Source organism: Ovis canadensis, chromosome 3, assembly GCF_042477335.2.
Source record: "Ovis canadensis isolate MfBH-ARS-UI-01 breed Bighorn chromosome 3, ARS-UI_OviCan_v2, whole genome shotgun sequence".
Classification (NCBI taxonomy): Eukaryota; Metazoa; Chordata; class Mammalia; order Artiodactyla; family Bovidae; genus Ovis; species Ovis canadensis.
The window spans coordinates 34,172,960-34,200,834 of NC_091247.1; the positions used below are offsets into that span (position 1 = coordinate 34,172,960).

A 27,875-nucleotide genomic window follows, 5' to 3' on the forward strand; every position below is an offset into this window, starting at 1 on the left:
TCCATTTCACTGCCAAAGAGATGCAAATTTAAGATAACCACTTATTTTTGCCTTTCATGTTGACAAAAAAAATTTTTAAGTGATTTATTCAGTGAATGCTATGATGCTGCTGCTGCTGCTAAGTCGCTTCAGTCATGTCTGACTCTGTGCGACCCCATAGATGGAAGCCCACCAGGCTCCACCATCCTTGGGATTCTCCAGGCAAGAATACTGGAGTGGGTTGCCATTTCCTTCTCCAACGTATGAAAGTGAAAAGCGAAAGTGAAGTTGCTCAGTCATGTCCGACTCTTCGAGACCCCATGGACTGCAGCCCACCAGGCTCCTCTGTCCATGGGATTTTCCAGGCAAGAGTACTGGAGTGTGTTGCCATTTCCTTCTCCAGAATGCTATGATAGAAACCGGTATAATGTTTCTAGGAAGTAATTTGGTAACATTTGTCAAAAGCCTAGAAAGTTTCATGTTACTTTACCAAGTAGTTCCACTCCTATGAATATATTCTAGAAGATACAGAAGTAAACAGAAGTGTGAACAAAGATTTACATATAACATTTATTGTAGCAGTATTAATCATGAAAATTTTGGATATAAATTGTCCCAACAATAAGATGAATATTTCAGTAAATTTTGGTACAAAGCAGATGAGAAATGACTAGTCAAATGATGATTTAAAAAACTTTAATGACAGAAAATTGCTTATTACTAATTGAGCTCAACGTATTGAAACGTGGCCTACAATAAAAAATACAGAAAATAAATGTTGACGAGGATGTGGAGAAATCGCCACCCTCTTACATTGGTGGTGGGAATGTACAATTGTTCAACAGTTGTGGAAAACAGTTTGGCAGTTCCTCAAAGAGTTAAACATACAAATACCATAAAACTCAGCAATTCCATTCCTAAGTGTACCCAAGACAAATGAAAATATAAATCCACACAGAAACTTGTACATGAATGTTTGTAGCACTATTATTTATAAAAGCCAAAAGGTGGGGAAAGACATAAACAGAAGAATGGACAACCGAATGGAATATTATTTAGCCATAAAAGGGACAAAGTACCAGTACATGCTGCAATGTCCATGAGTCTCAAAACGTAAGTGAAAGAAATCAAGCACGAAAGGTCACATATTTTATGGTTTTATATGAACTCTCCAGAATAAGGTAAATCCGTGGAGACAGCCAATTAGTCGTTGCCAGGGGTTGGGTGAAATGCAGATGGGAGTGCTTACTTTCAGGGTTAACAGGTGTTCTTCCAGAGTGAGAAAAAGTTTTTCAATCAGAGAGAGGTGATCATTTGCAGAACACTATGAATGTACTAAATGATACTGAATTGTTCATATTTTAAAATAGTTAATTGTATGTTATGTGAATTTCCCTCAGAAACAAAAGCCCCAAGCAACGTAATTAAATAGCTTCTGCTTTCTGACGCCACCTTCTCCCAAGAAAGAGAGCGTGGTAAACATCGCTCCAAGAAAACCGCCCCGAGCTAACGCTCTCCAACACAATGGTAGGTAGCCTTTGCAGCAGCAGAATGAAGTTAAATCATTGGGAAGAGGTTAACCTGCTTTGTGGATGCCCACAGACGTGAACCCTGGTGTGCGTTCGGTAACAACACAAACCTCAGATTTAAAGTTTAGCCTGTTCGTTTCCAAGGCAAACGATTCAATATCACGATAATCCAAGTCTATGCCTTGACCAGTAACACTGAAGAAGCTGAAGTTAAACAGTTCTATGAAGACCTATAAGACCTTCTAGAACTAACACCCCAAAAAGATGTCCTTTTCATTATAGGGGGCTGGAATGCAAAAGTAGGAAGTCAAGGAACACCTGGAGTAACAGGCAAATTTGGCCTTGGAGTACAGAATGAGGCAGGGCAAAGGCTAATAGAGTTCTGCCAAGAGAACACACTAGTCATAGCAAACACCCTCTTCCACCAACACAAGAGAAGACTCTACACATGGACATCACGAGATGGTCAACACCGAAATCAGATTGATTTTATTCTTTGTAGCCACAGATGGAGAGGCTCTATACAGTTAGCAAAAACAAGACCTTAGCAAAAACAAGACCGGGAGCTGACTGTGGCTCAGATCATGAACTCCTTATTGCCAAATTCAGACTGAAATCGAAGAAAGTGGAGAAAACCACTAGACCATTCAGGTATGACCTAAATCAAATCCCTTATGATTATATAGTGGAAATGAGAAATAGATTTAAGGGACTAGATCTGATAGACAGAGTACCTGATGAACTGTGGATGGAGGTTCGTAACATTGTACAGGAGACAGGAATCAAGACCATCCCCAAGAAAAAGAAATGCAAAAAAGCAAAATGGCTGTTTGAGGAGGACTTACAAATAGCTGTGAAAAGAAGAGAAGCGAAAAGCAAAGGGGAAAAGGAAAGATATACCCCATATGAAAGCAGAGTTCCAAAGAATATAGCAAGAAGAGATAAGAAAGCCTTCCTCAGCAATCAATGCAAAGAAATAGAGGAAAACAATAGAATGGGAAAGACTAGAGATCTCTTCAAGAAAATTAGAGATACCAAGGGAACATTTTATGCAAAGATGGGCTCGATAAAGGACAGAAATGGTATGCACCTAACAGAAGAGGAAGATATTAAGAAGACATGGCAAGAATACACAGAGGAACTACACAAAAAAGATGTTCACGACCCAGATAATCATGATGGTGTGATTACTCACCTAGAGCCAGACATCCTGGAATGTGAAGTCAAGTGGGCCTTAGGAAGCATCACTATGAATGAAGCTAGTGGAGGTGATGGAATTCCAGTTGAGCTATTTCAAATCCTGAAAGATGATGCTGTGAAAGTGCTGCACTCAATATGCCAGCAAATTTGGAAGACTCAGCAGTGGCCACAGGACTGGAAAAGGTCAGTGTTCATTCCAATCCCAAAGAAAGGCAATGCCAAAGAATGCTCCAACTACCGCACAATCGCACTCATCTCACATGCTACTAAAGTAATGCTCAAAATTCTCCAAGCCAGGCTTCAGCAATACGTGAACCATGAACTTCCAGATGTTCAAGCTGGTTTTAAAAAAGGCAGAGGAACCAGAGCCAGCATTCGCTGGATCATCGAAAAAGCAAGAGAGTTCCAGAAAAACATCTTTTTGTTTTATTGACTATGCCAAAGCCTCTGACTGTGTGGATCACAACAAACTGTGGAAAATTCTTCAAGAGATGGGAATACCAGACCACCTGACCTGCCTCTTGAGAAACCTGTATGCAGGTCAGGAAGCAACAGTTAGAACTGAACATGGAACAACAGACTGGTTCCAAATAGGGAAAGAAGTACGTCGAGGCTGTATATTGTCACCCTACTTATTTAACTTATATGCAGAGTACATCATGAGAAATGCTGGACTGGATGAAGCACAAGCTGGAATTGAGATTGCTGGGAGAAATATCAATAACCTCAGATATGGAGATGACACCACCCTTATGGCAAAAAGTGAAGAGGAACTAAAAAGCCTCTTGATGAAAGTGAAAGAGGAGAGTGAAAAAGTTGGCTTCAAGCTCAACATTCAGAAAATTAAGACCATGGCATCCAGTCCCATCACTTCATGACAAATAGATGGGGAAACAGTGGAAACAGTGTCTGACTTTATTTTTCTGGGCTCCAAAATCACTGCAGATGGTGATTGCAGCCATGAAATAAAAAGACACTTCTTGGAAGGAAAGTTATGACCAACCTAGACAGCGTATTAAAAAGCAGAGACATTACTTTGCCAACAAAGGTCCGTCTAGTCAAGGGTATGGTTTTTCCAGTTGTCATGTATGGATGTGAGAGTTGGACTATAAAGAAAGCTGAGCACAGAAAAATCGGTGTTTTTGAACTGTGGTGTTGGAGAAGACTCTTGAGAGTCCCTTGGACTGCAAGGAGGTCCAACCAGTCTATCCTAAAGGAGATCAGTCCTGGGTGTTCGTTGTAAGGACTGATGTTGAAGCTGAAACTCCAATCCTTTGGCCACATGATGCAAAGAGCTGACTCATTGGAAAAGACCCTGATGCTGGGAAAGTTTGCGAGCAGGAGGAGAAGGGAATGACAGAGGATGAGGTGGTTGGACGGCATCACCGACTCAATGGACATGGGTTTGGGTGGACTCCGGGAGTTGGTGATGGATAGGGAGGCCTGGCGTGCTGCGGTTCATGGGGTCGCAAAGAGTCGGACACGACTGAGCGACTGAACTGAACTGAGCTGAGGGACCCCACAAAATGTCGGAGTCGCCAGGGGCTTGAAACCCTCGTCTGACCTGGATTCGCCCGGGGAGACTGTGACCCGGGGCAGCTCAGGCGGTGGTCGCAGAGCAGGCAGTGGAGATCGGTCTCCCCGCACACCCACCCTGCCACACAGAAAGCCGAGCCGCACACAGGAAATGGGTTCTAGGTGCGTTTCTTTGTTTTAAAACTACGGGAGCTTCTGGTGGGCAAAGGATTGTGGGCTGGCACGCCAGGCCCCTGGAAGGAGACGCAGGTGTGAGGCCGGCAGGGGCGAGGGTCTAGGGGAGGCAAGCGGCCCGACTTCCCGCCCGGCCCCCGGCCGCGTCGGGCGTAGCTAAGCCCTCGGCGTCCCGCGCCGTCCGCCCCTGGGCCGCCCCGCTCGCCTCCAGCAGCTCCGTGGTTTGTATCTTTCTTGCTCATAGGAGGAAGGGATCCCGACAAACATGGGTTAATTGACTGAATGAATGTCCTTCCTATCAGGAGGAAAGTAGGACTATGTTAGCGACCGCGGAGACAGCGGAGGGAAACGAGGGGCGGAAATAGCGAACGTAAGCCTTCGGCTTTGCAAACCCCGCAGGCGCCTGGCGAGAGTAGAGCAAGTGGGCATGCTGGCCAGGCTGGAGAGATCAGAAGTCAGGGTCGTGGGCCGGGTCTCTAAGCGTCCGCAGTACTGTAGAAGCCACCGCGGGTGGCGTGTCGGGGGCTATCGTTTTGTAAAAAGCACGGAAACGGAAGGGACCTGTGTGGTCCGTGTTTCCTTGGTCCCGGTTGGAAAGCGGGTCCTTTGGCAGAGTCCTTTGCTCGCATTTCTGCCTCCAGGTTCCTCTGTTCTGTGCAGCCTGGAAGAGCTTCTTTAGAAGGTGGGCGCTAGGCCTCCTCAAAGCTTTTGAGACCCTGGAGTGTGGCCTTGGTAAGTATTAGAGGGACAGCAGCAGCCACCATTAGCAGCGGGGCCTTCGATAGCTCAGTTGGTAGAGCGGAGGACTGTAGTGAGTGAGCTGTGGCAATCCTTAGGTCGCTGGTTCGATTCCGGCTCGAAGGACTTCGTAAGATCTTTTTAACCTTCTCTTCCTCGTAAGAGAAAAGCTTACCTAGAAACCCACTGAGTTTGCGCACTGCCGGTGTTCCTTGAAACATATATGCGGTAAACACTCGAGGTACGGTTATGCTGTCTTGTGGGTTACATGCAAAGGACTGCTGCTAATCTGTGCTTTTAAATAAGGTTTATTATTGCTTATGTGTAATTATTATATGCCTGCTTTAAAAAATCCTGTCCGGGGTCCCACTACACTCGGTGCTAAGCCAAATGAATTTCCCCAACCACGGCGGGTCCACTGGTCAGCGGACACTGCAGAACAACCTGTAAGGCAAAAGGAAAGCAGCCAAAAGCAGCTGGGGGATTAGCTCAAATGGTAGAGCGTTCGCTTAGCATGCGAGAGGTAGCGGGATCGATGCCCGCATCCTCCAATCGGTTTTTGCCCCATGCATTGGAAGACTTCCCCAACCGCGAGTGGCTGAACCTTGTGGGTGTTTTGTAATACACAAAGGAGTACGGTAGGCAATGACCAGCTTCACACGCGGTCCTTTTATTTTGCAGGTGAGTCTTTTCCAGGGTCCTTTTTGATCACTGCCTTTTTCTCCTCCCGGTAGCAAAGGCCGTTAACCGTCTTCCGAGAAGACGCAGGTGGAATCCTCCAGCCGCGCCTGCGGGTCGAGCCCGCAAACACCGGCTCAGGTACCCGCTAAACGTGCGAGGGAACCCCGGTGTGCTGACCAATGGCAGCGCGCCTTACTGGGCGGGTAGCCAGCTGTGCCCGCGGCCAATAGGCGTGAGACTTCTTGTTTCCTGGCAGAGCGGGGTCCCGGCACCGCGGCGCTCGGGTTTTGTTTGGGTCCTGGGTGGAGGGCCCGGGTGCCGGGGCCCAGGTGGCGCCTCGCTAGCGGGAGAGGGAGCGGGATCACCGGCCCGGAGAGAGGTGAGGGGCTCTGCGTGGCGTGCGGGCCCCGGCCCCGCCCCCTTCTCAGCCCTCGGCGGCCCGCAGCCCCTCTGGAAGCCCACCCGGCTGGGCCACCCCGCCCCTCGCTCAGGCTGGTCCCGCCCCGCCCCCACTCCCGTGGCCTCACCTACGCCCTGCCTTGTTAGCCTCCCTCGAGTGTGAGTCCGCCCCTACCCATCCCAAGCCAACGAGCCGGGGCAAGCTCGGTCCTGGTGTGAGGGTCCTTCGGAGTCGTGGGTCGAGAAGCCATCCCCTGTCCCCAAGTAGGTCTCTATGGGCCACTTTTGTTTAGAGATGCTCAGAATACCGATTACTGACCCACAACTACCAGGTTATCTTTTTCAGGGGCCTCGGTGCTTAGGGGGCGGTATGGAACACCCTTAGGGGGATTAAGCTGCAGTCTCCATGTGAGCAGGTGGCTTCTGCCCAGTTAACTTTGGCTTGGCAAGGGCCACATGTCTAGTTTTCTTTCATAATTAATAGGCATGGGGTAAAAAAAAAAAAAAAAAAAAAAAGAACCAGCCCTTCCAGGGCTCAGGGCGCAGCAGAAAAATGCCGGGTCAGTACTTGTGAAAGCAGAGGAGTGGAGAGAGAGAGCTGTCAATCTCAAGTTAGAAACTTGGTTCTTTCCCTTCTGCTCTTAACTGGAGGTACAGAGTGGCCCATCTTTCAAGCTGGCGTTATGTTGTAGTTGGTGTATCATGGCTAGATTTGGGCGGTTGGACCTCTCTACTCTCATCTTAGGGCTGCAAAGAAGCTTAGAGTCTAGTGTTTCTCGACATACTTAAGTCATTGAGTATTTCATTTTGGAATAGCCACACTGTGGTAAAATAGGGTCCTTTGAAGTCAGTTATAATCCTGAGTGTGGGGACAGAATATTGCTTATTCTTGGCCTTTGCCGGAGGGCCACATGTTCCTTTTTTAAAGGGGAAGAGAGCCTCTTCTTATGGTACTCCCTTAGAGGAGCTCTGATTTACCCAGCGATATCCAAAGAACACGTTTTCATTTTTCTTCCCTCTCCTGCCTACCCCACATTTTCCCCAGCTCTCAGGGCCTGAGTGGTGCAGGAGGATGCTTTCCCAGCCCCATCATGGAGCTGCGCTGTGGGGGATTGCTGTTCAGTTCTCGCTTTGATTCAGGGAACCTAGCCCATGTGGAGAAGGTGGAATCTGTGTCTAATGATGGGGAAGGAGTAGCGGGTGGGGCATCAGCCTCCACCAGCAGCATTGCTTCTTCTCCTGACTATGAATTCAATGTGTGGACCCGACCAGACTGTGCTGAAACAGAATTTGAGAATGGGAACAGGTAAGAAGAAAGTAATGGAGGGTGGAAGAAGGAAGAGAGGTGGGCCCTGCGTCTTCTGTTAGCCCTTTGAGAGTTCGTGCCAGCACGCCACCCTTCCTCTCCCACCCCATCCCCCTCATTCTCTACCTAGTAGCCCTTTCCCAGTTTGGCTTGCTCCAGTCCCCCACTCCCACCCCCCCACATAGCCCCTCTCCAACCCTCCTGTGTAGAATGATATGTCTCTCCTACTCTGGCCCTCAGGTCGTGGTTCTACTTCAGCGTCCGAGGAGGAACTCCAGGGAAACTCATCAAGATCAATATCATGAACATGAACAAGCAAAGCAAGCTGTATTCCCAGGGCATGGCTCCTTTTGTGCGTACACTGCCCACTCGGCCACGCTGGGAACGCATTAGAGACCGGCCCACCTTTGAGGTAAATTTTCCATGAGGAGGAAAGACAGACTTGGGTCCCTCTGGTGCCAGCTGGAGTCCATGATAAGCCCCTGCCTCAGGAAGCCCAGAAGGAGCTGGTTGTCACGGCGTGTTGCAGAGGGAAGAGTGTTGGTAAAAGTGATGAGGGTGTGAGGTCAGCTCCTGGTGGTCGACCCAGTAGGCTCTTAGTTCTGACACCAATGGCGTGTTGCCCCTCCCTCTTCCTCCTCTGCTCCTCAGATGACAGAGACACAGTTTGTGTTATCCTTCATTCACCGTTTCGTGGAAGGCCGTGGGGCTACCACCTTCTTCGCCTTCTGCTACCCGTTCTCCTACAGTGACTGCCAGGATTTGCTAAGCCAGCTAGACCAGCGCTTTCTGGAGAACAGCCCTACCCACAGCAGGTGCCAACCCCATTCTTTTCCTGTCACATAGTCCTGGACCGCAGAGCACCTCTGGTACTCCTGGAGCTTGCCCTCAGAGCCCTGACCCCAAACCTCTGTACAGCATGTGGGACTTCGGGTACCCCCGACAGATGTTTCTGTGTGACCTTGACCTTGGCATCCCACCATCCACTCATCACCTGCCTACTTCAAGTCTCTTAATATCCCAGCTCCCATCAGTCACCCAGAATTTAGCCAGCATTGCCACTGTGCAGCACACATTTGTTTTTTCCTGCCCCAAGAGAGGCCACCTCTACGTGTCTATGCAAAGTAGCCTACCTTAGGGCACCATAAACTGGGGAATAGAACTTTAACTTCATCCTGTCCTGTTCCCTGCATTCTGACAATGTAGCTGCTGCTAAGTTGCTTCAGTCATGTCTGACTGTGCGACCCCATAGACGGCAGCCCACCAGGCTCCCCTGTCCCTGGGATCTTCCAGGCAAGAATACTGGAGTGGGTTGCCATTTTCTTCTCCACTGACAATTTAGACCCAACCCAAATCCTCAGGCTCATTTAACACTGTGAGGGACTAGAAGGCCCCAAAGGTTATGGTGAAGGACCAGATCCTACAAATCCTGGGCTGGTGACCATGCCCACTGGTTGGTAGGACTTCAGGGACTTCTGGCTTCATGACTTTCACATCTACAGCCCCCTGGATACCATCTATTACCACCGGGAGACCCTCTGCTATTCTCTGGATGGACTTCGTGTAGATCTACTGACGATCAGTTCCTGCCATGGGCTTCGAGAAGATCGAGAGCCCCGTCTAGAGCAGCTATTTCCTGATGCCAGCACCCCCCGACCATTCCGTTTCACAGGCAAGAGAGTGAGTAGAAATAGCATAAAGGTAGTACCTTGGCCTTGGCCCAGCCGCAGGCACTGCTGGTAGGTTGAGGCCATATTATCCCTTGGCCCCGTAGACACGACCTCAGCCTGCGTTCTGAGGCAGGTGTGACAGCTCCTATTCCAGTTGCATACTCAACCAGCTGGAAATCCAATGGCTGTTTGCACCTCATCCCACCGCCATCCCCACATGGTTACCCTGGTATATAGAGCAAATGACCTAATAACTGCTCTCCTCTTCACCTCAGATATTCTTCTTAAGCAGTAGGGTACACCCCGGGGAGACTCCATCTAGCTTTGTCTTCAACGGTTTTCTGGACTTCATTCTTCGACCTGACGACCCCCGGGCCCAAACCCTACGTCGCCTGTTTGTCTTTAAGCTGATTCCCATGTTGAATCCTGATGGGGTCGTCCGGGGTCACTACCGGTAAGAGGCGTGCCCAGCCACGTGGATTGATCCCAGTCCCCTTATAACCTGAATCTCAGTGCCAGCTGTTAGCCTCGTATGTAGTGTCTGTGTTCCCAGTCCTCTTGCACCCTAACACAGGCAGGTCCCTGTGATCATCCAGTGAGCCGAGAACAAATAGGATCCCATCCAGTGGCACTTTATAGGGGAGTAAAGCCAGCATATCCATAGGTGCGTCTGGGTAGAGGGAGCTGTCTTTTAGCTTTCTATAGGAGGGATAACAGCTGACCAGGGAGAGGGCCAGCATCAGTTCTGTCTTTCCTGTTGCAGCTTCAGCCTCTCGTTTCATAAGTCAGTTTCCTTTCCATCTGCCACGTGTCTCCTTCACTGGCCCAGCCCTCAAGCCCCTGCTTTGGTCCTTGTCTCCCTGCAGCACAGACTCGCGTGGAGTGAATCTGAACCGTCAGTACCTGAAGCCTGATGCAGTCCTGCACCCGGCCATCTATGGGGCTAAAGCTGTGCTTCTCTACCACCACGTGCATTCCCGGCTGAACTCCCAGAGTCCCTCTGAGCACCAGCACAGTTCCCATCTCCCTCCTGATGCTCCCCTCTCTGACCCTGAGAAAGCTGACAGTCTCCAAAACAGAGCTCACCTTGGGCGCTCGTCCAGCGGGGATAAACCTGAGGCGTGGACACAGACTGAGGCAGCCGAGCAGAAGCCCAACAGCGTGTGGATTACGCCACAGGAGTCAGCTGAGGTGGAACAGCCGGCCCCTGATGCCATCCCCCCAAGAGAGAGTGGTGTTGCTTACTACGTGGACCTGCACGGACATGCTTCCAAAAGGGGCTGCTTCATGTATGGAAACAGCTTTAGTGACGAGAACACCCAGGTGGGAATCTGCAGAATGTCATGTGAGTGTGGGGAGTGTTACAAGTCAGGAGATGAAGTTCAGGCTATGAACAGAGGAAAGAGGGCCTTCTGGCAGGAAGGCCTGGGGCTGACAAGAGGCAGCTTATTCTGAGCGAACTCCAGGGGCCAAGAAGGGGCAGCACCTTGTTGTGTTACATCATGACCTCTGAAAGGTCAAGCTACTAGCATCATAGTTTTTCTAGAGTTTCAAACACCAGGGGAGAAGGAGAATTTTATATTATCAGAGAGAAGGGCTTAAAAAGAGGTAGCCTTCCCAATACCTAGAAATATTGTCAAACGTTCAGTGAGGATGTAAGCAATGCTGACTACTGCTGAGGGTTCTGAAGGTGTCTGTCTGCTGTGTGAAGGCACATGACCCCACACTAGGCATCTCTTCCTTGCCCCATCCTTTCTTTCTCTCTGTCTCTCCGTCTGAGTTGCCTTTTTCCTCACCCAAACAGGTGGAAAATATGCTGTATCCAAAGCTCATCTCCTTGAACTCAGCCCACTTTGACTTCCAGGGCTGCAATTTCTCAGAGAAGAACATGTATGCCCGAGACCGCAGAGATGGCCAGTCTAAAGAGGGAAGCGGCCGGGTTGCAATCTACAAAGCCTCAGGGATAATCCACAGGTTGGGTGGAAACTGAGATACAGTGGATGAAATAGCTGCCCAAAGAAAACAATAACCCAGTGTAGGGTGTGTGAGGGGCAGGGGATGGATGAAGTCTTTCCAGAGGACAGATTCACAACTGTGTGGTTGTCTTTAGGCTGGGACACTACCTTTTGGGGGACCTTTCTTCTGTGATGAAGTGCCAGGGTCAGTTGCTAGTTGCTGGGGATCAGCCCTTTCTATTTGTGCACTCTACCCCAGCTGATTGTCTCATAGACCGCCTAGTTTGTCCCCCATGGTTCTGTCCAGATTCTGTCTGATAAAGGTCTCCGTGTCTTAGCTACACACTTGAATGCAACTACAACACTGGACGCTCAGTAAACAGCATCCCTGCCGCCTGCCATGACAACGGGCGTGCCAGCCCCCCTCCCCCGCCGGCCTTCCCTTCCAGATACACTGTGGAACTGTTTGAGCAGGTACGAATGCAGGGGATGCGTGGGGAAAGGGAAACCTCAAAGTCTGGAAAGGCCTTCACCTCTGCCACCTGACTCTCAGGTCCTCTGAGGCAAGGCTCACCACTGTCGCCATCTCACCTCTCAACCATGGTGGCGGTTTTCCTCAGTTAATAGGCACTAGGCCTCTGACTGTAAAGGTATCGGGATGAATGGGCGCTACTCTGACCCCCAGCCCTGCCGTAGAGACTCTCCTAGCACAGCTGAGTCACATTCTTTGCCTGTGAGCTTATCTTCCCCCTTCTATTGGATAGTTCCCTCGTGAGTTCAAAGTACCCCCTCTACAGAGGTCCTGATGATCCCGGTGTCCTGGGGCACATGAGAGGAACAGAAACAACTGTGGGTTATAGGAGAGATCCCAGTGCCTTCTCCTGCTGGTGGAACTCCTCCCTGGGGCCGTCCCGAAAGCCCACCTGCCCCTGCTCATAATGGACGAGGGCCCCAGATGGGCAGCCATTTAGGGGACAGCCCTAAATTCACTTTGCAGTAAACAGCCTGAGCACCACAGTTGACATAGTCATTGAGCAAATGTGAGGCTGGCCTCTCCTTCCTTTCCAGTGGGCTGTGCATCCCAAGCCAACACAGCACCCATGTATGGAAACAGCTTCCTGGGTTGGAAGACCAAGACACTGAGCCAAATTGGACTCCCCACAGGTGGGACGAGCTATGGCCATTGCAGCTCTGGACATGGCGGAGTGCAACCCGTGGCCCCGGATCGTGCTGTCAGAGCACAGCAGCCTAACAAACCTCCGGGCCTGGATGCTGAAACACGTGCGCAGCAGCCGAGGCCTGAGCACCACTGTGAACATGAGCGTCAGCAAGAAGAGAGGCTCTCGAACCCCACCCAGAAGTAACAAGTAAGATAAGCAGCGAGGAGGGAGAGGCTGGGGCACTGGAACAGGGCTCTAGAGCAAAGAGTTCCAAGGAATTTGTGTGATTCTCAACTTCCAAAAGAACCATGTGGTGAATGTTTCCAGGGTGAATTCAGATTAGGAAGGTTAGTGCATTTTTCGGAATGGGATCCTCTTCCCATTTATGTAGCACTACATACTTCCAAGATGTCGGAAAAGCAGGTTAGGGGATTCCCTGCTTCAGAGCTCAAAATCAAGTAGAACTAGGGTGAGGGTCCCCAGGGGTGGGTCTCACCTTCCTGTAGTTGTGAATGTCTGAGGGGCCAGGGCAGCACCAGGGTGACAATGGGGACCTCACTGGGAGTTAAAGCTGCCCAGGGCTAGCCCACATGGCTCTTAGTATATTCTCAGCAGGAACGTGCACGTGTGAACAGGGGCCCCCAGGCAGCTTGAGATGCCCCACGTTAGATTCCTTATCCATGGACACAGACTCCTCCCTGCCACCTCAGAATGAGTCCCTGAGACTTTTTACCACAGAGGTGATGCTGTACTGAGTATCAGACCAGGGAAGACAATGCAAGACAACCTCCTGGCCCAGGATTAACTGGTGTCTGCTTCTTGCAGCGGACTGCCTGTTTCCTGCTCTGAAAACACCTTGAGCCGCACACGAAGTTTTAGTACTGGCACAAGTGCTGGTGGCAGCAGCAGCAGCCAGCAAAATTCTCCACAGATGAAGAACTCCCCCAGCTTTCCTTTTCATGGCAGCCGGCCTGCGGGGCTGCCAGGCCTGGGCTCTAGCACCCAAAAGGTCAGCCACCGGGTGCTGGGCCCCGTCAGAGGTAAGCTAGTCTGGGAGCCCCTGCAACAGGTGTTTGGTTGTTTGGGGCATTGCTGGGGGAAGTGAGAGCTTGAAGATGCACACTCGGCCTGGGACCAAGGGGTGAATCAATAAAATTAGTTTGTAGCAGAATCTGCAGCCTCTTCTGCGACCTTGGTGTTCCCTGCGGCACGAGCTCCAGACGGTACTGTGTGGTAGAGACGGGAGTCCGGGGTCTTGGGTTTCATCAATGCTGGGAGGCAGGAAGTGCCCAAGGAAGAATCACTGGCCAGAGCAGGGTCACGCTGAGACATGGAGCCTCCACGTCAAGGACAGGGCTGGTCTGTCTTGGGAGCAGGAAGGATAAGGAGGTTTCCTCACAGTCAGTCACAGCACCATGCAGAAATCCTACCCAGGGTCTCTATGGCTGAACTTGTTCCTGGCTTCAGAGCCTGTTCAGAAAGTGTTGGAAGGATGCTAGCTTTTCCAAAGAAACATGGAACTACTACAGACAGCTTCTGTACTAGGCTTACAATCCAGTCCCTTCCAGCAGTAGCCACAGTCTCTCAACTGTGCCCCTAGGTTTGGCCATTAAGACCCTGCTTGACCAGAAACAGGTGGGCCTTTAAGGAAAAAGAAGAGGAAGGGACTTCAGAGTTGTTCCTTGGGAGTGACCTGGACTGGAGTAGGGCGACTGTTACAGTGCTGTTCCTGGAAATAACACTAGATCAGAAAGCAACATTGTATGTGGATTCTGGGCTACAGCAGTCTGGCCAGAGTATAGAGGTTTATACACTAAAAACTGAGCTTTGCTGGTCTTCAAGCTGCACTTGTCCTTGTCAGCACTTCACAGCTGCTCAGCTTGCAACAAAGCTTTTGGTGCAGAGCAGAAACATGCCCTGGCGTCATTGGCTGTGGAAATGCCCGCTAATTAGAGCAGCCACAGGAGAGAGAGCAGTGGTCCTCAGCAGCTTTGACCAATAAGATGTTGTCCCTGGCAGACCCCATAGTTACCTTCTGCTTAGGTTCCAAGCCCCACTCAAGACAGTCTGTCTTCATTGAGAAAGGACACTTTTGTACACTGTTTGAGTATTAAAGCAGTAATAATGCCTTATATTTAAATAGCGTTAGACAGTGAACAAAATAGTACCACATACTTATTTCATTTAATCCTTACAAGCACTCTGAAGATAGGTGGTATTTCCATTTTTCTAATGAGGAAGCTGAGGGTGCTGAAGGTTCACTGGTCCCAGGTTGCACAGCTATTAAGTGGTAGTTATTCAAACTTAGGTCTTTTTGCCTTCTGGCATACTTGAGTTTCCTATCTTAAATCTGGATACTTTTTCTTCTTTTAATTTCTTTTCCTCTTAACTCATGAAGGAATATGAACCCTAAATCTTCTTCCCTGACTACAAAAGGGAAACAGTAAAGAGCCTTTTCTAGGTCATCATTGGAGGATTCTAGGCAGTTTTTAGTCAATATTTTATTAACATCTTCCCTACTCCACCCCCTCACCCCCACCCCAATGTAGAGTGCTGTATTAAGCTCCTTGAGTGAGAAACCTATGCTGTTTCTTTGTTACTTTCCCCAAATAACTAATAGAAAATAGGCACAGTCAGTACAAAGTAATTGCTGATGGACTGACTCAAAACTTCCTAAGGGACACAGGGCTGTAAACACAGCAGAAAAGTGCACTGTAAGCAAGTGGGGAGCCACTGTTGTAGATAAACACAAGAGTAATCACCCAAAGGATGATCAATTGAGAAGTGGTTTTGAGGAATGGGTGTGGTTTATGGTTTAATAAGAACACTCCAGAGATGAGAGTGATAGCCAGGACCTCTATGTGTAGAGAGGACGACAAGCAGGCACACTAGCTGATTCAAAGAGCAAACCCTTCCCTGTGGAAATCGGGAAGAAAGGTGGGAGGAGGAAGCTGAAATGTCTTGAAAACAAAAGATTATGTGTTAACAAAGACAATATGGCAGTGACTGTGTTTCTCCTGATGGGAACAAAAGATCTGCTTAAGCAAGCTGTCTGTGAACTGTTTATATAGAAATCTAGCAGGGATGGGAGATGGGGTCCTTTGCAGTAGTTTATACATGAGATGACGAGTGCCTGTACCAGGGTCTATGAAGGTATATAATAGAAACAAATGGAGGGATTCAGTGGTGGTGGAAGAGAAAGACTTAAGAGAGCTTCATGGTTACAAGCTAAAGGAGTATGTCATGATGACATTAAGACATTGTCTGAAGAAGAGTGCTGTTTATCTATTTTAGACCTGCTTGGATATCACGAGCTACCTATATGGAGATGTCCTACAGGAAGAAAAAGGATTCTCTAGTGGCTCAGCTGGTAAAGAATCTGCCCACAATGCGGGAGACCTGGGTTCAATCCCTGGGTTTGAAAGATCCCCTGGAGAAGCGAATGGCTACCCATTGCAGTATTCTGGTGTGCAGAATTCCATGGACTATGTAGTCCATGGGGTCACAAAGAGTCGGACACAATTGAGTCTTTCACAGGCAGAAAAGGCCAAAATGCAGAAAGGTGATATCAGGGTTGTATCTAAGAGTCTTCCACATACAGGTGCAGGTGAAACCAAGTGAGAAGCTATATTCCCCCAGGTAAATTAGCAGCAGCAGCAGCAAATGAGCTTAGATGCAGAAAGAGAGCTGGTTTGAGAATCAGGACACCCTATGGACTTGCATAAATATTTGTAGGAACAAGAAACTATCTCTGAAGAGGTCAGGAAGATTCCTAATAATGCCAGACAGGAATACTGTAAGGAGCTGAAAGAGCAGACCCAGGGATCTTGACTCCTGTGTTCTCCTGAGGATTTGCTGTTGCTCCAGTTTTTGCCACTTCCATCTCAAAGGCCCTGATAAGACTCCAGGATGGGAGACTAGCCTTGGCATGGGATAGGGACCTCTGATGCATACTGTGGTACTGGACTTGGCATCTTCAACTCACACTGGGAAAACTTCTTCATTTTGTCCTGTGCTGTAGCTCTGTGACATCTCCTGGTTCTACACACCTGGCTCTGGGCCCTCACCACATCTAGGCACCCTTTGTCGTCTAAGATAAGAAAACCATGACCCTCATCTCTATGGAGATCTAACTAAAAAGCATCTGTAAATACACCTTCCAAATCCCCAAACTGGGATTGCTGAAGGTTTTTTTTTTTTACTTATGAACTTATTTTTAAGAAAATTCCCACTAATACATAAAAAATATCCCATGTAACTGTAGATTAGTTAATGGCAGTCCTTTATTGGCTAGAACAGAACATGAGGTTGGGCTATCTAGAAAACGATTTAGGTATCCCAGCCAGCAGCTTAAGGCAGGGCCTCAGGGAACTAACTAGTCTGGTTGGGCCTGTCCTCAGAGGCTGGGGAATGACATTTTAGAAGCCCCAAAGTAGCCAACTTGGGGTGAATAGAAATGTTGCGGGGGCAGGAAGCTGAAAGAGCCTGAGTAGGCCCTGCCTCCCAGCACCCCCCTGGCTATAGTGCCAGATCACTGGGGAATAGCTAATGTCATTGCTGAAGTGGGCAGTTTAGGGGTGTGAAAACAAAGACAGACAGTTCAGAGGACCTGCTGGGTAGAGGGCGGAGAATAAACAAGCTCCTCCTCCTGTTGGCTACGCATTCACGAAAACAAGGCCTGGCGGGCGTGGGGCTGGGGGTGGAGAGAGACACCAGCAAGTTGCCTAGGACACATGACTGAAGAAGGCACTTGCTCTCAGGATCAGGCAAGGACCTGGAGCTCCCTAAACCGCACCCCAGGCGCTCCCTTTCCGGCCTACACAGCAGGCTACTGGTGTAAAGACCAGGCAGGGGCTTAAGAGTAAAGCAGGGAGCCTTCAGCCATCAGCCTACCACGGCCAGGCCACTCTAATCCATCCCAGCTCTGGCACTTAAAGCTGAGATTACCAGAACTCTTTCCTGGCCTCCGTGATGCCTTGTCTCAGCTGGCTGGCAGCTTCTGGTGGAGCACCTCAAGGCCAATGAATAGAAGAGGTTCCTTTGAGAAGTGAGTCAAAGGACACAGGAAGCCTCCAGGCCTCTAGCTCCATTACCACTTTTACCTTTTCCCATGAAAACAAAAGTTTCATGTTAAATAGCCGTATGCCCTTAGAATAAAACTTACCTGATGGCAGGAAATGTTTCCTAACACATCTGTTTATTCCCTTATCACCTAGCAACATGCTTGGCACTTATTAAATGATTTCCAAATATTTGTTGAACAAATAAAAGGCAAGAAGCTGGGAGGTGAATGGAGGCTTGCCTGCCTATCCACCCCTCAAAGGGCATTAATCAGGTCTGTGATAGTCCTAGGGATCCAGTGAGACCTGAGTACTACTTGGAGGGACAGTTCTAAAGATTGTCTGGGGAAAGTGGGGATGGTGCCGGACCTAGGCAAAGGGCTCCAGAATTGTGAGCCCTCAGAATATCCATTCTGACTCAAATGGTGGTGAGATGCAGTCTAGCTCTGCATCTTGGGCCTCTGCCCAGGACTGACCTGCCACTCCCAGATGGAACCTTGGGGCTGATGACCATGCTGCACCCTCTCCGAACTGGTCACAGATGCACAGCTGGTCCCATCACCACTTGCGCTCTGCCTTAAGCTGCCGTTTCTATAGTTTAGAACCAAGAAGAATTGGAGCTCCTCCTTTTAATTCTTCTCACAATGAGACTGGATAAGCCTAGATGACACCAGGGCCCAGAAGTCAAAACATGAGAAGCTGGGCTGTGTGCTTTTGCTGCCAAATTTACAAGAGGGCCCCGCCACATCTTAAGACAGGCTTTTAAGTGATGACGTGCTACCTTTAAATGCCTCCCATTTTTCAGATCAGGCCTCTCTCCTAAACCAAACTTGTTTCCTATCCTGAAACTCTCTTTAGTGGCAGGATTCCAGGGATGTATCCTTAATATCTTTCCCTTGATCTTTAGATTTCACTTGGCATTTTTTATATCATTTGCTCATTTTGCTTTGTATCTTGAGTGTCACTTAGCTCCTTACTGGAACCTACAAACATCCCAGAGGCCTTCACTCTCTTGCTTGCACTTTTATCCTTTATTGGGGTAGGGTGAAGCTTCATCCCCTAACATGGTTCCAGCATCCTTCTGTGTCAGATCATCTATTTCTTGGTGTTTCTCCCTCTGTCATAAAGTTCATTATCTGAAGTGACCCAAGTGCACTGCCACTTGACATCATCTTGACATCCCTGTTTTAACTGAAGCCATTACCAAGATCTAGGCTGTGCAGCATCTCTCGAGTCTTTGGAGGTGGATAAAGTTTCAAGTTATTTAACTGTGGCCATGAGTCCCTGACTTCGGTTGTTTTGTTGGCATCGCTGTGCCAACTCTTACTAGCTCCTAAGGTCTGGTTGTTTTTGACTCCTGTCTGTGGTCTTATACTCTAATTGGTACCCAGCATCTCGGCAACCTCCTCAAAGCTAGAGTAGCTTCCTTCTGAGATCTCTCCCTTTCTTCTCGTCCTTTTTCATACAAGTATCAGTTTTTTAAAATTTGGTTTGGGAATGTTCTTGAAGTACCCTTGTCACTGCTAGTGTAGTTAGACAAGATAAAACTGTTACCTACTTCCTACTTTTTACATGAGGCTTTTTACACGTAACACATGTTGCTTTATCAGAAATCAGCTGGCATCCTATAACCAGCATCAAAGTCAGCTCCACAGAAGTTAATGGCTCATTTGGTTTGAGAACATTTGGTACCTGCTGTCCCCCTATGATGAAGAGGGACCTGCCATGCCTGAGCACCTCCCTGCCCCTTCTCATCACCATCTACCCAACTGGGACCCCACCTTTCAGAATCTGTAGCAGTGAGGCTCTAGCCACAAAGAAGGGACCAAGAGAGCTGCCCTTTAAGAGTATAACCATATGCCCTTAGACAGGGATTGTTGAGTCAGCTCATGGTCTGCAGTGAGTGTCTGCTATCCAGGCAAACAAAATGTTTAAGGTCTTTGTTTTTCCAGGCAGTACTTTACAGGCCCTGAGATATAGTGTTCGAAACATAGTGTTGGAAAAGACCAGGTCCCTACCCTCAAGAAACTCAAAGTTTCTATTAGAATATTAGCTAACATTTATTGAGCGCTTACTATGTGCCAGGCACTGTTATAAGTACTTTACATATACTAACATTTAGTTAAGGAGACAGAAACCATAAATAGTTACTTGCTGAGGGAACAAAGAACATTTAAAGAAAAGAGAACAATTAATTTTACTATTAATGGTCAGGGAGGCTTTCAAAGAGGTGACATTTGAGATGGAACACATTAAGATGTCCAGAGTTCACTGGAAGAAGAAACAGGCATTGCAGAGGAAGAGCATAGCCAGTAGCCACAGAAGCTATAGCAGAGGATCAAGTCAGCATCCTACTGAGGGTGTGTAAACTGGACCCACAGTAGGTGGGGCTTTGAATGCCATGTTCAAACGTTTGAACTTTATCCTGTAAAAGACCTTTAGCATCTCCCCACTGTCTGAGTCAAAATGATTTTTGATCAGGTTTGTATTTTAGAATAATAATTTCTGGCACCTGTGTGAAGGATGAATTACAAAAGGGAATAGACTCAAGCTAGGGAGGCCAGTGGGGAATATTTTTTTAAAAGCCTGGATAAGAGATAAAGATTGTATCTGGACACTGGTAATGGCAAAGGTGAAAAAGAGGGAATTCAAGAGAAGGCAGTGGGTGAACTGTCCAGTTTTGGGTTAAATACAAATCTAAATGTGAAGGAGTCGAAAGATGAAACAAAAGTTTCTAGCAGATTTTTCACCAAGATACGGAGAAGGAAAGGAAGCAAGGGGTCATGAGACACTGCTAGGTAGAAACAACCAGTAGACAGAACTGCTGCTCAGGAAAAAAGGGCGAGAGGGAGACTTAGTTTTGACCACAAAGAGCAGGAGAGAAGGATAAAATGGTGAGGGATACTGGCATTTAGGGACAGGACAAGTAGTTGAAGAGGGGCATTTAGAGGGAGGAGAAAAAGCCAAGCTCAGTAACTTAAGAAGGAACTGGTGTGAGTAGGCTAGTTAGCTACAGAGATAAAGCAGGATGAGGGCTGGATGAACAAGGAGAGCTGGAGTAAGTGATGAGGTCTTTCTACCCATCTTAGATTTACTTCAGAAGAGGGATGCTGGTATGATAACAAGCTGGAAAACAGGCATCTGCTGACAAGGGAAAGCCAGTGGGGCAGTGGAGTGACAATACCTCATTTATTTGCCCTTTTATCTGCTTGTGTCCCTTCTACTCAGAGCCCCGAAGCCAGGACAGGAGACAGCGGCATCAGCCAGTGACCCATCGCCCTACTTCAAGCAGCCTGGCCCCATCCCCAACTCCTGCTAGTTCTAACCTAGCCTCTTCACACATGGGCTCCTGCCTACTGCCCAACTCACTCAGCATATCAGGTCTGTACTCACTGCCACTGAAGTCTGGGTTGGTCAACCTCCTTCCTTCTCTACCTCCCAGGGTGTAGGCCAGAGTCCTGACTAGGCTTGAAGAAACCCCTCCAGCTCTGCTGACATATGACCTGCACCTCCTTCTTGACTTCCTGTTATGCAGGCCGCTCCAGACCAGGGCCGTCAGTTATCCTCCTGGATTATCCTAAATCCCTAAACTAATATCCATGCCCTTGTACAGGAAGCTGGAATTTTATGAATGTCTTTGTATAATAAAATAAGCTACCACTTACTGAGCATTTACTATGTGCCAGGCACTGCTCTAAGCACATTATCTCATTTAATCTTATTTTTACAGTTGAACCTGAGGACTTTTCCTATCTGCTGTTTATTTACACTCCCTGACTCCAGGAGCTGGGCAACATTAGACAAAACTGAAGAATGAAAACAGCATAGGCCTTTTCACCCATCATCACCACACATGTTACGGGATCATGTCATTCACATAGAGAGCCTAGACCATCTCCTTTCCTTTTAGGTTCTAGACCCAGCCATGTAAGGGACTGGATGGGGATGATTTCTAAGACTCCAGTCTGACATCTTCTGCCTCCCTCAGAGCCTGCTACGCCCAACCTGTTAACTCTTCGATGGGTAGCCCTGAATCCACCGGTCTTGGTGCTGCTTGATCCTTAAATGCTTACACACACAACTGGGATAACACTAACAAATTCAAAGCAGTTCAGCTTGAGTGGGTTCTGAGTCAAGCTCCAAGTTGCCATTCCACCCCTTGGACCAGACTAGAGCATGCAGTGCTTCTGAATGAGGGGCAGTTTTGCACAACAGTGGACATTTGCCAATGTCTGGAGAAATTTTTTGGTTGTTACAGTGAGGAGGAGGCAGAAGAAATGCCATCTGCTGAGTCGAGGCCAGAGATGCTGCTAAACATCCTGAAACACACAAGGCAGCCCCCCACAACCAAGAATAATCCAGTCCAAAATGTCACCAGTGCCAGCACTGAGAAACCCGGATGGAAAGGAAGTTACCTCTTCTCCATGGCCCTGTCCTGATCCCAGGTTCCTTTGTTCCCTAGGAAGCAGCTGCTCATTCCTGTCTTCAGGAGACAAGACAGAGGCTGTCATGGTGATTGGGAAAGGTCTGCTGGGGGCTGGACCTCGGATCCCCTGTATTAGGACCCGACTACAGGTAACATTTTGGGGTCTTCCCCAGCCCCCAGCTAACAACTCTTGGCAGAGCCCAGCAAGGCGCTATTCACCTGGGGAGCGGGAGGGAAAATGCCCAGCACTGCTTTACATCCTTGCCCCAGAACCACAGCAGAGAGCTGCTCTGATGCCTGAATGCCTGTCTGTCAAGTGCCTCCCATCCCCTTCAGCCAGGTCTCTTGCTTGCTTCCAGTCCCAGCATCCCTGCCAGACATACCCTCACCTCAGCCTGCTAGCTTTGGCTTTGCCTGCCCCTGCCCTTAGCTTCTCCTCTCTTTCTGCCCAGACCTGCCCGAGGAGACTACCCGCCAGGAGGGGTCCCGGATTCCCCAGGTAACACTCTGGTTGCTGCTCCTAGGACCAGCTGTGCCACCCGCCCCGATTCAGTCCAGATCCCCATACTAGGCTGACTGAAGTTGGGTACAGGCAGAAGCTGCCTGGATGGGTGAAGCTTAAGTTGCTCTAGCAGCGGCTGAGGCAGTGAAGGCTCTGAAGCAGACCTACTAATACTCCAACATCTTTCCACATCGTGCTTTTCTACTCCTCCAGATCTTGGCTGTGGTATAGCCATGAAGGATAAATGCTGGGTCCTTCCGCCTCCCCTAGTTAAGTAAAGCTTGGACTGTATAATCATAGACTGAACCCGAGTTTTTTAGCTATTATCCTGCCTGACCCTCTCAGCTAGGCATAATGCCCAAGAACTCAAGGTCCTAGTACCCATGCTGACCCCTATACTACACTCGTACACGTGGAAACTAGAAGGAAACCTAGAAGCAAGAATGTCCAAGGAAGAATCCAGCCTCTTAGCCTCCCCCTGTCCACACAGGCTAGGCCCAGGTTGGCCCAGGGCTCACCGCCGACTCGCAGAGGGATGAGAGGCTCTTCGGGCCCCACATCCCCTATCCCCCAGACCAAGAAGAACAGTGAGCCGGAGCTGGGACCCCGCTGCACACCACGGTGAGCACCAGTGTCCAGCCCCTCATTCCACCTCTTATTCCCATTTCTGCCATTCAGGACTATTTTCTTCCTCCCCTTCTCCCTTTGACCCCTTAAAGACTAAATGTACCTCCATTAAGAATCCAGTCACTGACTTTTTTTCCATCATGCTCTCAGTCTTCAGCAGACAAGAGAACAACTTCCAGTCAGGGCTTCAGGCACCCCTATCAGACCACCCCATCTTGCCTGTCTCATGTCCCAGCCCCTGGCTAAAAGACCAGAAGAAGGGCTGAGTTTTCAACCCTGATTCCTCTCTTTTCTCTGTTGCAGGCTGCCTCAGGCCGGGCCCCCACGGCCCCGCTCCGCCCCCGCCTTTTCTCCTATTTCCTGTAGTCTGTCTGGCTCCCAGTCTCGGATTTGTTATAGTGGGGGGCCCTTGGGCCAAACCGAGGTTTGTTTTGTCCCTAAATCTCCCCCATTCACTGTTTCTCCCCGGGTCTGATGCCTTCAAGCCCAGGATATGACCCCACAATGGGGAACACAGTGACAAATGTGCTAGTCCCCTTTTTCAGCTGCTGATTCCATGTGACAACTCTATGTAACTTCTTAGAACACCCAACGCACTGTTCTGAGACATTGCAAAGCATCACCTTGAGACAGGACAAAGCAGGGACCTGCCACCCCTTCCCTCCCTCCACAGCACAAGATTTTGGGACCACAAATATATATATATTTTTTTATATTAGGGGGAGGGAGTAGAAAAGAAAGTAGCCCCTATACTGGGCCCTATTCAGTGGCAGCTTCTTGTTCCATAGGGTTAAGGAAGACTTTGAGGAAATAAAAGTTGTTTGGAAAAATCCAGGTGTAGTTGCTTTGTATGCTGTGATGGGTAGAAGGGATGAAGTGAAGTGTGAAGGCCCCTCACACCCTCCATCTTGCCTCAGACTATGTCCTGGAACCCTAGAAAAGAGGGGGAAAGACCTGAGGTAAGGAAAATGCTGCAGCTTTCCTCTGGGGCTATCCTTCAGAATCAACTCCCATCCAGCCTGTTCCCCCTTACAGTTCTCACCCACTGTTACAGGTTGGTTTACAAGCCCTTCATACAACCTCCCCCATCCCACTCTTATCTATGACTTAGGTCTATAGTAGCCACCCCCTACATAAGCGCCCTGTGCCCCTGAAATAGAATTCTCTATTTCTGCAACCCCCCCATAAAAAAATTATGCCTAAAGACCTAACAACCTTGGAAAAGTAAGGACTATTTTAAGTGAAGAGCCCAAATCCTCATACTTGGATGGCATCCTCATTACCTTTATTCCTTAGGGTGCCAGTACCTCCTTGCACCCATACTATCCACTTGGAAATCGGGAACGACATGAAGATGGGGACTGAATGGGTTGACGGTACCCACTCCGTTCTAGCAAGGAGCAGTTCAAGGGGGAAGGGGGCTGGGCACTCGCTACTTTGTGCGGATAAAGGGGCCCATTTCTGGACTATATCACGCTTGGCCCAACACGTTCCGATTTGAAGTCTGGAACCCTGCCGGCCCTGGCGCGGCCTTCCCGCTCACTCTCCAGGGACTAGGCGCTACAGCCCCGGACCGTTACCTGGGGCAGAAAAAGCGCCACTCTCATTCCTGCTTCTTGGGATTGTTGACAGCCACGTAGTGATAGAGAACGACTAGCAGGAAGAGCGACACGCCCAGCATGTTGGCGAAGATGGCGAGCTGCACGTCCGTGATCATGCTGAGGAGAAGAGGAGGGCCTGAGCCGCGGGCCAGCGCACTCCTCGCCCAAACCAGGACCCGTCCTTGGCCCCCGCCCTGGTCCAGTCGCCGCCTATGGGTCGGGGATCGAGCCTGCCTGCCTCTTACCTGATCAGCAGGGCTCGGCTCCGACGCGGTCTGGGGACTAGCTTGAGCTAGTAAACCTGGACCGGAAGTCTGCAGCGCCAATTCGGCTCCAAACCAGGCATTTCCGGGTATGAGGCTCGGCCGGTAAGGCTCTCTAGCCTCAGCGTCTCGCCTGCTCCCGCGGCGCTCTCGCGAGGGGCGGGGTCTTGGGTCGGGCCGAAGAGGGAGGGGCCGTCGTGTGGGTCGCGGGGCGGACGCGCACTCCAGACGCCGCGCGGCGCAGCTGATTGCAGCTGGCGCTTCCCGGAACGAGGTTAGCGGCCCTAGGGCAACCTCGCTGGAGCTAAGGAGTGGGCTAGAGTGAGGGTGCGGCGGCCGGGCCGGGCAAGGAGCTCGGCTTGAGCCTAGACGGTTTCCCTGCCCACCCCACCCCCGCCACTCTCCTGTCCCGGGCCCCCTCGCTGCTGCCCATCCTTCCCTTCCCGGCCCGGCCAGGTGCTTCCTTTGCGCCCTGCCCTCAGGGCCCCCTCCCTGGCCCGGGCGGCGGGGAGAGGGATGAGAGGCGGTGTAGAATGGGGACTGGAGTGGGGCGGCCGGGTCCCTCTCCTTGGCGCGCCAGCCTTTCTGCCCCACATACGCCAAAAAGAACGATCCTGCCTGTGATCTGACCGGTGCCTCCCTTAGTCGGACTCCCTCCCTCCATCCCACCCCAAGAGGTGGGCGTCGGAAATAGGGCGGACCCTCCTGCAATCAAAACCCAAGCCGTGGGACTTGGGCCAAGTGGGAAATCACCCCCCGGATGTCAGGGAGGGGGGAAAGGAGGAAGGGCTGGGAGCGGCAAAAGGGGTCGTGTGGGTGGTAAGCAGAGTGGGCCTCCGAGGAGAAAAAAAGATGACAGTGGGTAGATGTCCGAGGGTCTCTCCTGAGGGGAGAGGCAGCCCGGGGCTTTACAACCCTCTGCCCAGCCCAAACCTACTCCCCCTCACTTCTTGCTTTCCCTCAGCTTCACCATAAAAGGGAACGGCACTAAGCCAGGCTGGGGCCGGGGGCTGGGCTGTTGCTCTGGAGCTGTCAGGGGTAATGGAAGCCAGTTGCTTTGCGGTAGAGGGGGGCCAGGGCTCAGGGGACGCCTCTGGTTCTCTGAGCCAAAGAAAACTACAGGAGCTGCTATGGGGCTGGAATAGCTGGGTGAGGGGGCTGACTGCTCCCTGTGTGCACAGTGAGTGAAGGGTGCACTCACTAGCCGGGAGTGGGCTTCCCTGACTTGTGACCATCAGCAGTTTGTCCTCCACGCTCCAGCCCAGTGACTCCTAAACTCCGTCTCTGCCTTTAGCGGTCTGTAGTTCCCCGGCCTCCCCTACCTCATCACCCAGCCCCCACCCAGTATTTCCCAGAAGTTTCCTACTTAGAATCCCAAGCCCATGTTCCCTGCACATAACAAAGTGAAACCCCAGCCGTGTACTCACTCCCTCAAGTGTCCTTCAGTGAGCAGTCTGTTCCCAGCTCTGCTCTGGGAGAATGAGGGTCTGGGTCTTAAGGGATTACACATGTTATGCTTTGCATCTCCTGGAAACTTAAAGCAGATCCAAGTGCAGCCAAACATTTAGATCTACTGTTGAAACAGCTAGATCCTAGAAAGTACACTTTCTAGACTGTAAAGAACACGAGGGAAGACCTTGGAAGTGCTTCAACTTCTCAAGGCTCTCCTAAAAAACCAGCTGACCTGGGTGCAAAGTAAACTCCCCTCTGGAGCTGAAGGGGGCCTTCAAGGTCATTTTATGAGGCAGGAAACTGGAGCCCAGAAGGTAATTGATTTGACCAAATTTCTACAAATGGCTAAAGACAGTGTCCCCTGATTCCTGCTCCTCTGTTCCATACTCCCTGTCAGATAGTGGACTCAATAGATTGGCATAGGGTCAGGGACAAGCGGAATAGGATTTGTTTTTTAGAATCATCCAGAAATGTCCTTCACCTCCCAGAACTTCCTGTGCCTAGTTCAGCAAGTCTTAATCAGCCTTGAATGGGTCACTTGGCCTAGTGCCTGGAGGAACTTTTTAACCAAGTTAAAACTGGTCTCCAGGGACTTCCCTGGTGGTCCAGTGGTAAAGAATCTGCCTGCCCGTGCAGGGGACACGGGTTCAGTCCCTGGTCTGGTAACATTTCACATGCTGCAGGGCAACTAAGCCTGTGTGCCGCAGTTACTGAGCCCATGTGCTGCAACTACTGAAGCCCGCACACCTGGAACCCGTGCTCCACAACCTTAAGAAGCTACCACAACGAGAAACCCTCATACCACAGCAAAGAGTAGCCCCTGCTCACCTCAACTAGAGAAAGCCCGAGTGCAGCAACAAAGATCCAGTGCAGCCAAAACTACCTAAATAAAATAAGAATGGTCTCTAGGACTAAGCTGTGCATGCGTCCTAAGTCACTTTGCTGCTAAGTCGCTTCAGTCGTGTCTGACTCTTGGCTACTCCATGGACTGCAGCCCACCTGGCTCCTCCATCTATGGGATTTCCCAGGCAAGAGTACTGGAGTGGGGTGCCATTTCCTTCTCCAATGCATGAAAGTGAAAAGTGAAAGTGAAGTCGCTCAGTCGTGTCCGACTCTTCGAGACTCCATGGACTGCAGCCCACCAGGCTCCTCCATCCATGGGATTCTCCAGGCAAGAGTACTGGATTGGGGTGCCATTGCCTTCTCCCTGTTTGAGATGCTATGGACAGTAGCCCACCAGGCTCCTCTGTCCATGGGATTCTCCAGGCAAGAATACTGGAGTGGGTTGCCATGCCCTCCTCCAGGAGATCTTCCTGACCCAGGGATCAAACCCACATCTCTTATGTCTCCTGCATTGACAGGCGGGTTCTTTACCGCTAGCACCACCTGGGAAGCCTAGGACTAAGCTGCTGCTACTGCTGCTGCTAAGTTGCTTCAGTCGTGTCCAACTCTGTGCAACCCCATAGACGGCAGCCCACCAGGCTTCCCCATCCCTGGGATTCTCCAGGCAAGAACTCTGGAGTGGGTTGCCATTTCCTTCTCCAATGGGTGAAAGTGAAGTCGCTCAGTCGTGTCCGACTCTAGCGACCCCATGGACTGCAGCCTACCAGGTTCCTC

The 27,875-nt window shown here is 49.9% G+C and overlaps 2 protein-coding genes and 2 non-coding genes across 10 annotated transcripts; 3 read left to right on the forward strand and 1 right to left on the reverse strand.

Annotated features, from left to right (window-relative positions):
• The first annotated feature begins 4,832 nt into the window (after nucleotides 1-4,832).
• Nucleotides 4,833-23,772, forward strand: AGBL5 (AGBL carboxypeptidase 5). Of its 5 annotated transcripts, XR_011255561.1 has the most exons (17): nucleotides 4,833-5,150; nucleotides 5,891-5,975; nucleotides 7,282-7,542; nucleotides 7,783-7,954; nucleotides 8,194-8,357; nucleotides 9,045-9,222; nucleotides 9,488-9,666; nucleotides 10,079-10,535; nucleotides 11,017-11,186; nucleotides 11,506-11,641; nucleotides 12,332-12,534; nucleotides 13,153-13,367; nucleotides 20,616-20,768; nucleotides 21,850-21,962; nucleotides 22,266-22,312; nucleotides 22,806-22,936; nucleotides 23,246-23,772. XR_011255561.1 is itself a non-coding variant. In XM_069582837.1 (16 exons), the coding sequence occupies exons 3-16, from the start codon at nucleotides 7,328-7,330 to the stop codon at nucleotides 23,415-23,417; spliced, it is 2,658 nt and encodes an 885-aa protein (XP_069438938.1). In that variant the 5' UTR covers nucleotides 4,833-5,150; nucleotides 5,891-5,975; nucleotides 7,282-7,327; the 3' UTR covers nucleotides 23,418-23,772. The 5 variants fall into 5 exon arrangements, 3 of the variants coding, with proteins under 3 accessions (XP_069438938.1, XP_069438939.1, XP_069438936.1); XM_069582837.1 differs by lacking the exon at nucleotides 22,266-22,312; XR_011255560.1 differs by lacking the exons at nucleotides 4,833-5,150; nucleotides 5,891-5,975 and adding an exon at nucleotides 6,066-6,216.
• Nucleotides 5,194-5,282, forward strand: TRNAY-GUA (transfer RNA tyrosine (anticodon GUA)). Its single transcript is given in 2 exon segments — nucleotides 5,194-5,230; nucleotides 5,247-5,282. It is a non-coding gene; the product is annotated as a tRNA-Tyr (tRNA).
• On the forward strand, nucleotides 5,635-5,707 carry TRNAA-AGC (transfer RNA alanine (anticodon AGC)). The gene has a single exon. It is a non-coding gene; the product is annotated as a tRNA-Ala (tRNA).
• OST4 (oligosaccharyltransferase complex subunit 4, non-catalytic) lies at nucleotides 23,638-26,282 on the reverse strand. Of its 3 annotated transcripts, none has more exons than XR_011255563.1 (4): nucleotides 26,234-26,282; nucleotides 24,789-25,110; nucleotides 24,523-24,660; nucleotides 23,638-23,875 (listed from the first exon to the last, which is right to left on the reverse strand). XR_011255563.1 is itself a non-coding variant. In XM_069582839.1 (3 exons), exon 2 carries the CDS (start codon nucleotides 24,657-24,659, stop codon nucleotides 24,546-24,548), a length of 114 nt encoding a protein of 37 aa, XP_069438940.1. In that variant the 5' UTR covers nucleotide 24,660; nucleotides 24,789-24,878; the 3' UTR covers nucleotides 23,638-23,875; nucleotides 24,523-24,545. The 3 variants fall into 3 exon arrangements, 1 of the variants encoding a protein (XP_069438940.1); XR_011255562.1 differs by lacking the exon at nucleotides 26,234-26,282 and adding an exon at nucleotides 25,425-25,690; XM_069582839.1 differs by lacking the exon at nucleotides 26,234-26,282 and having other exon boundaries at nucleotides 24,789-24,878.
• Nucleotides 26,283-27,875: the final 1,593 nt, after the last annotated feature.

Bases quoted from the DNA above. Each gene is read 5' to 3' on its own strand.
- AGBL5 (XM_069582837.1), top strand. From the start codon at position 7,328: ATGGAGCTGCGCTGTGGGGGATTGCTGTTCAGTTCTCGCTTTGATTCA. The intron at 9,667-10,078 runs GTAAGAGGCGTG...GTCTCCCTGCAG, and splicing joins GTCGTCCGGGGTCACTACCG to CACAGACTCGCGTGGAGTGA. The intron at 21,963-22,805 runs GTAACATTTTGG...CTGTCCACACAG, and splicing joins GTATTAGGACCCGACTACAG to GCTAGGCCCAGGTTGGCCCA.
- OST4 (XM_069582839.1), bottom strand. From the start codon at position 24,659: ATGATCACGGACGTGCAGCTCGCCATCTTCGCCAACATGCTGGGCGTG.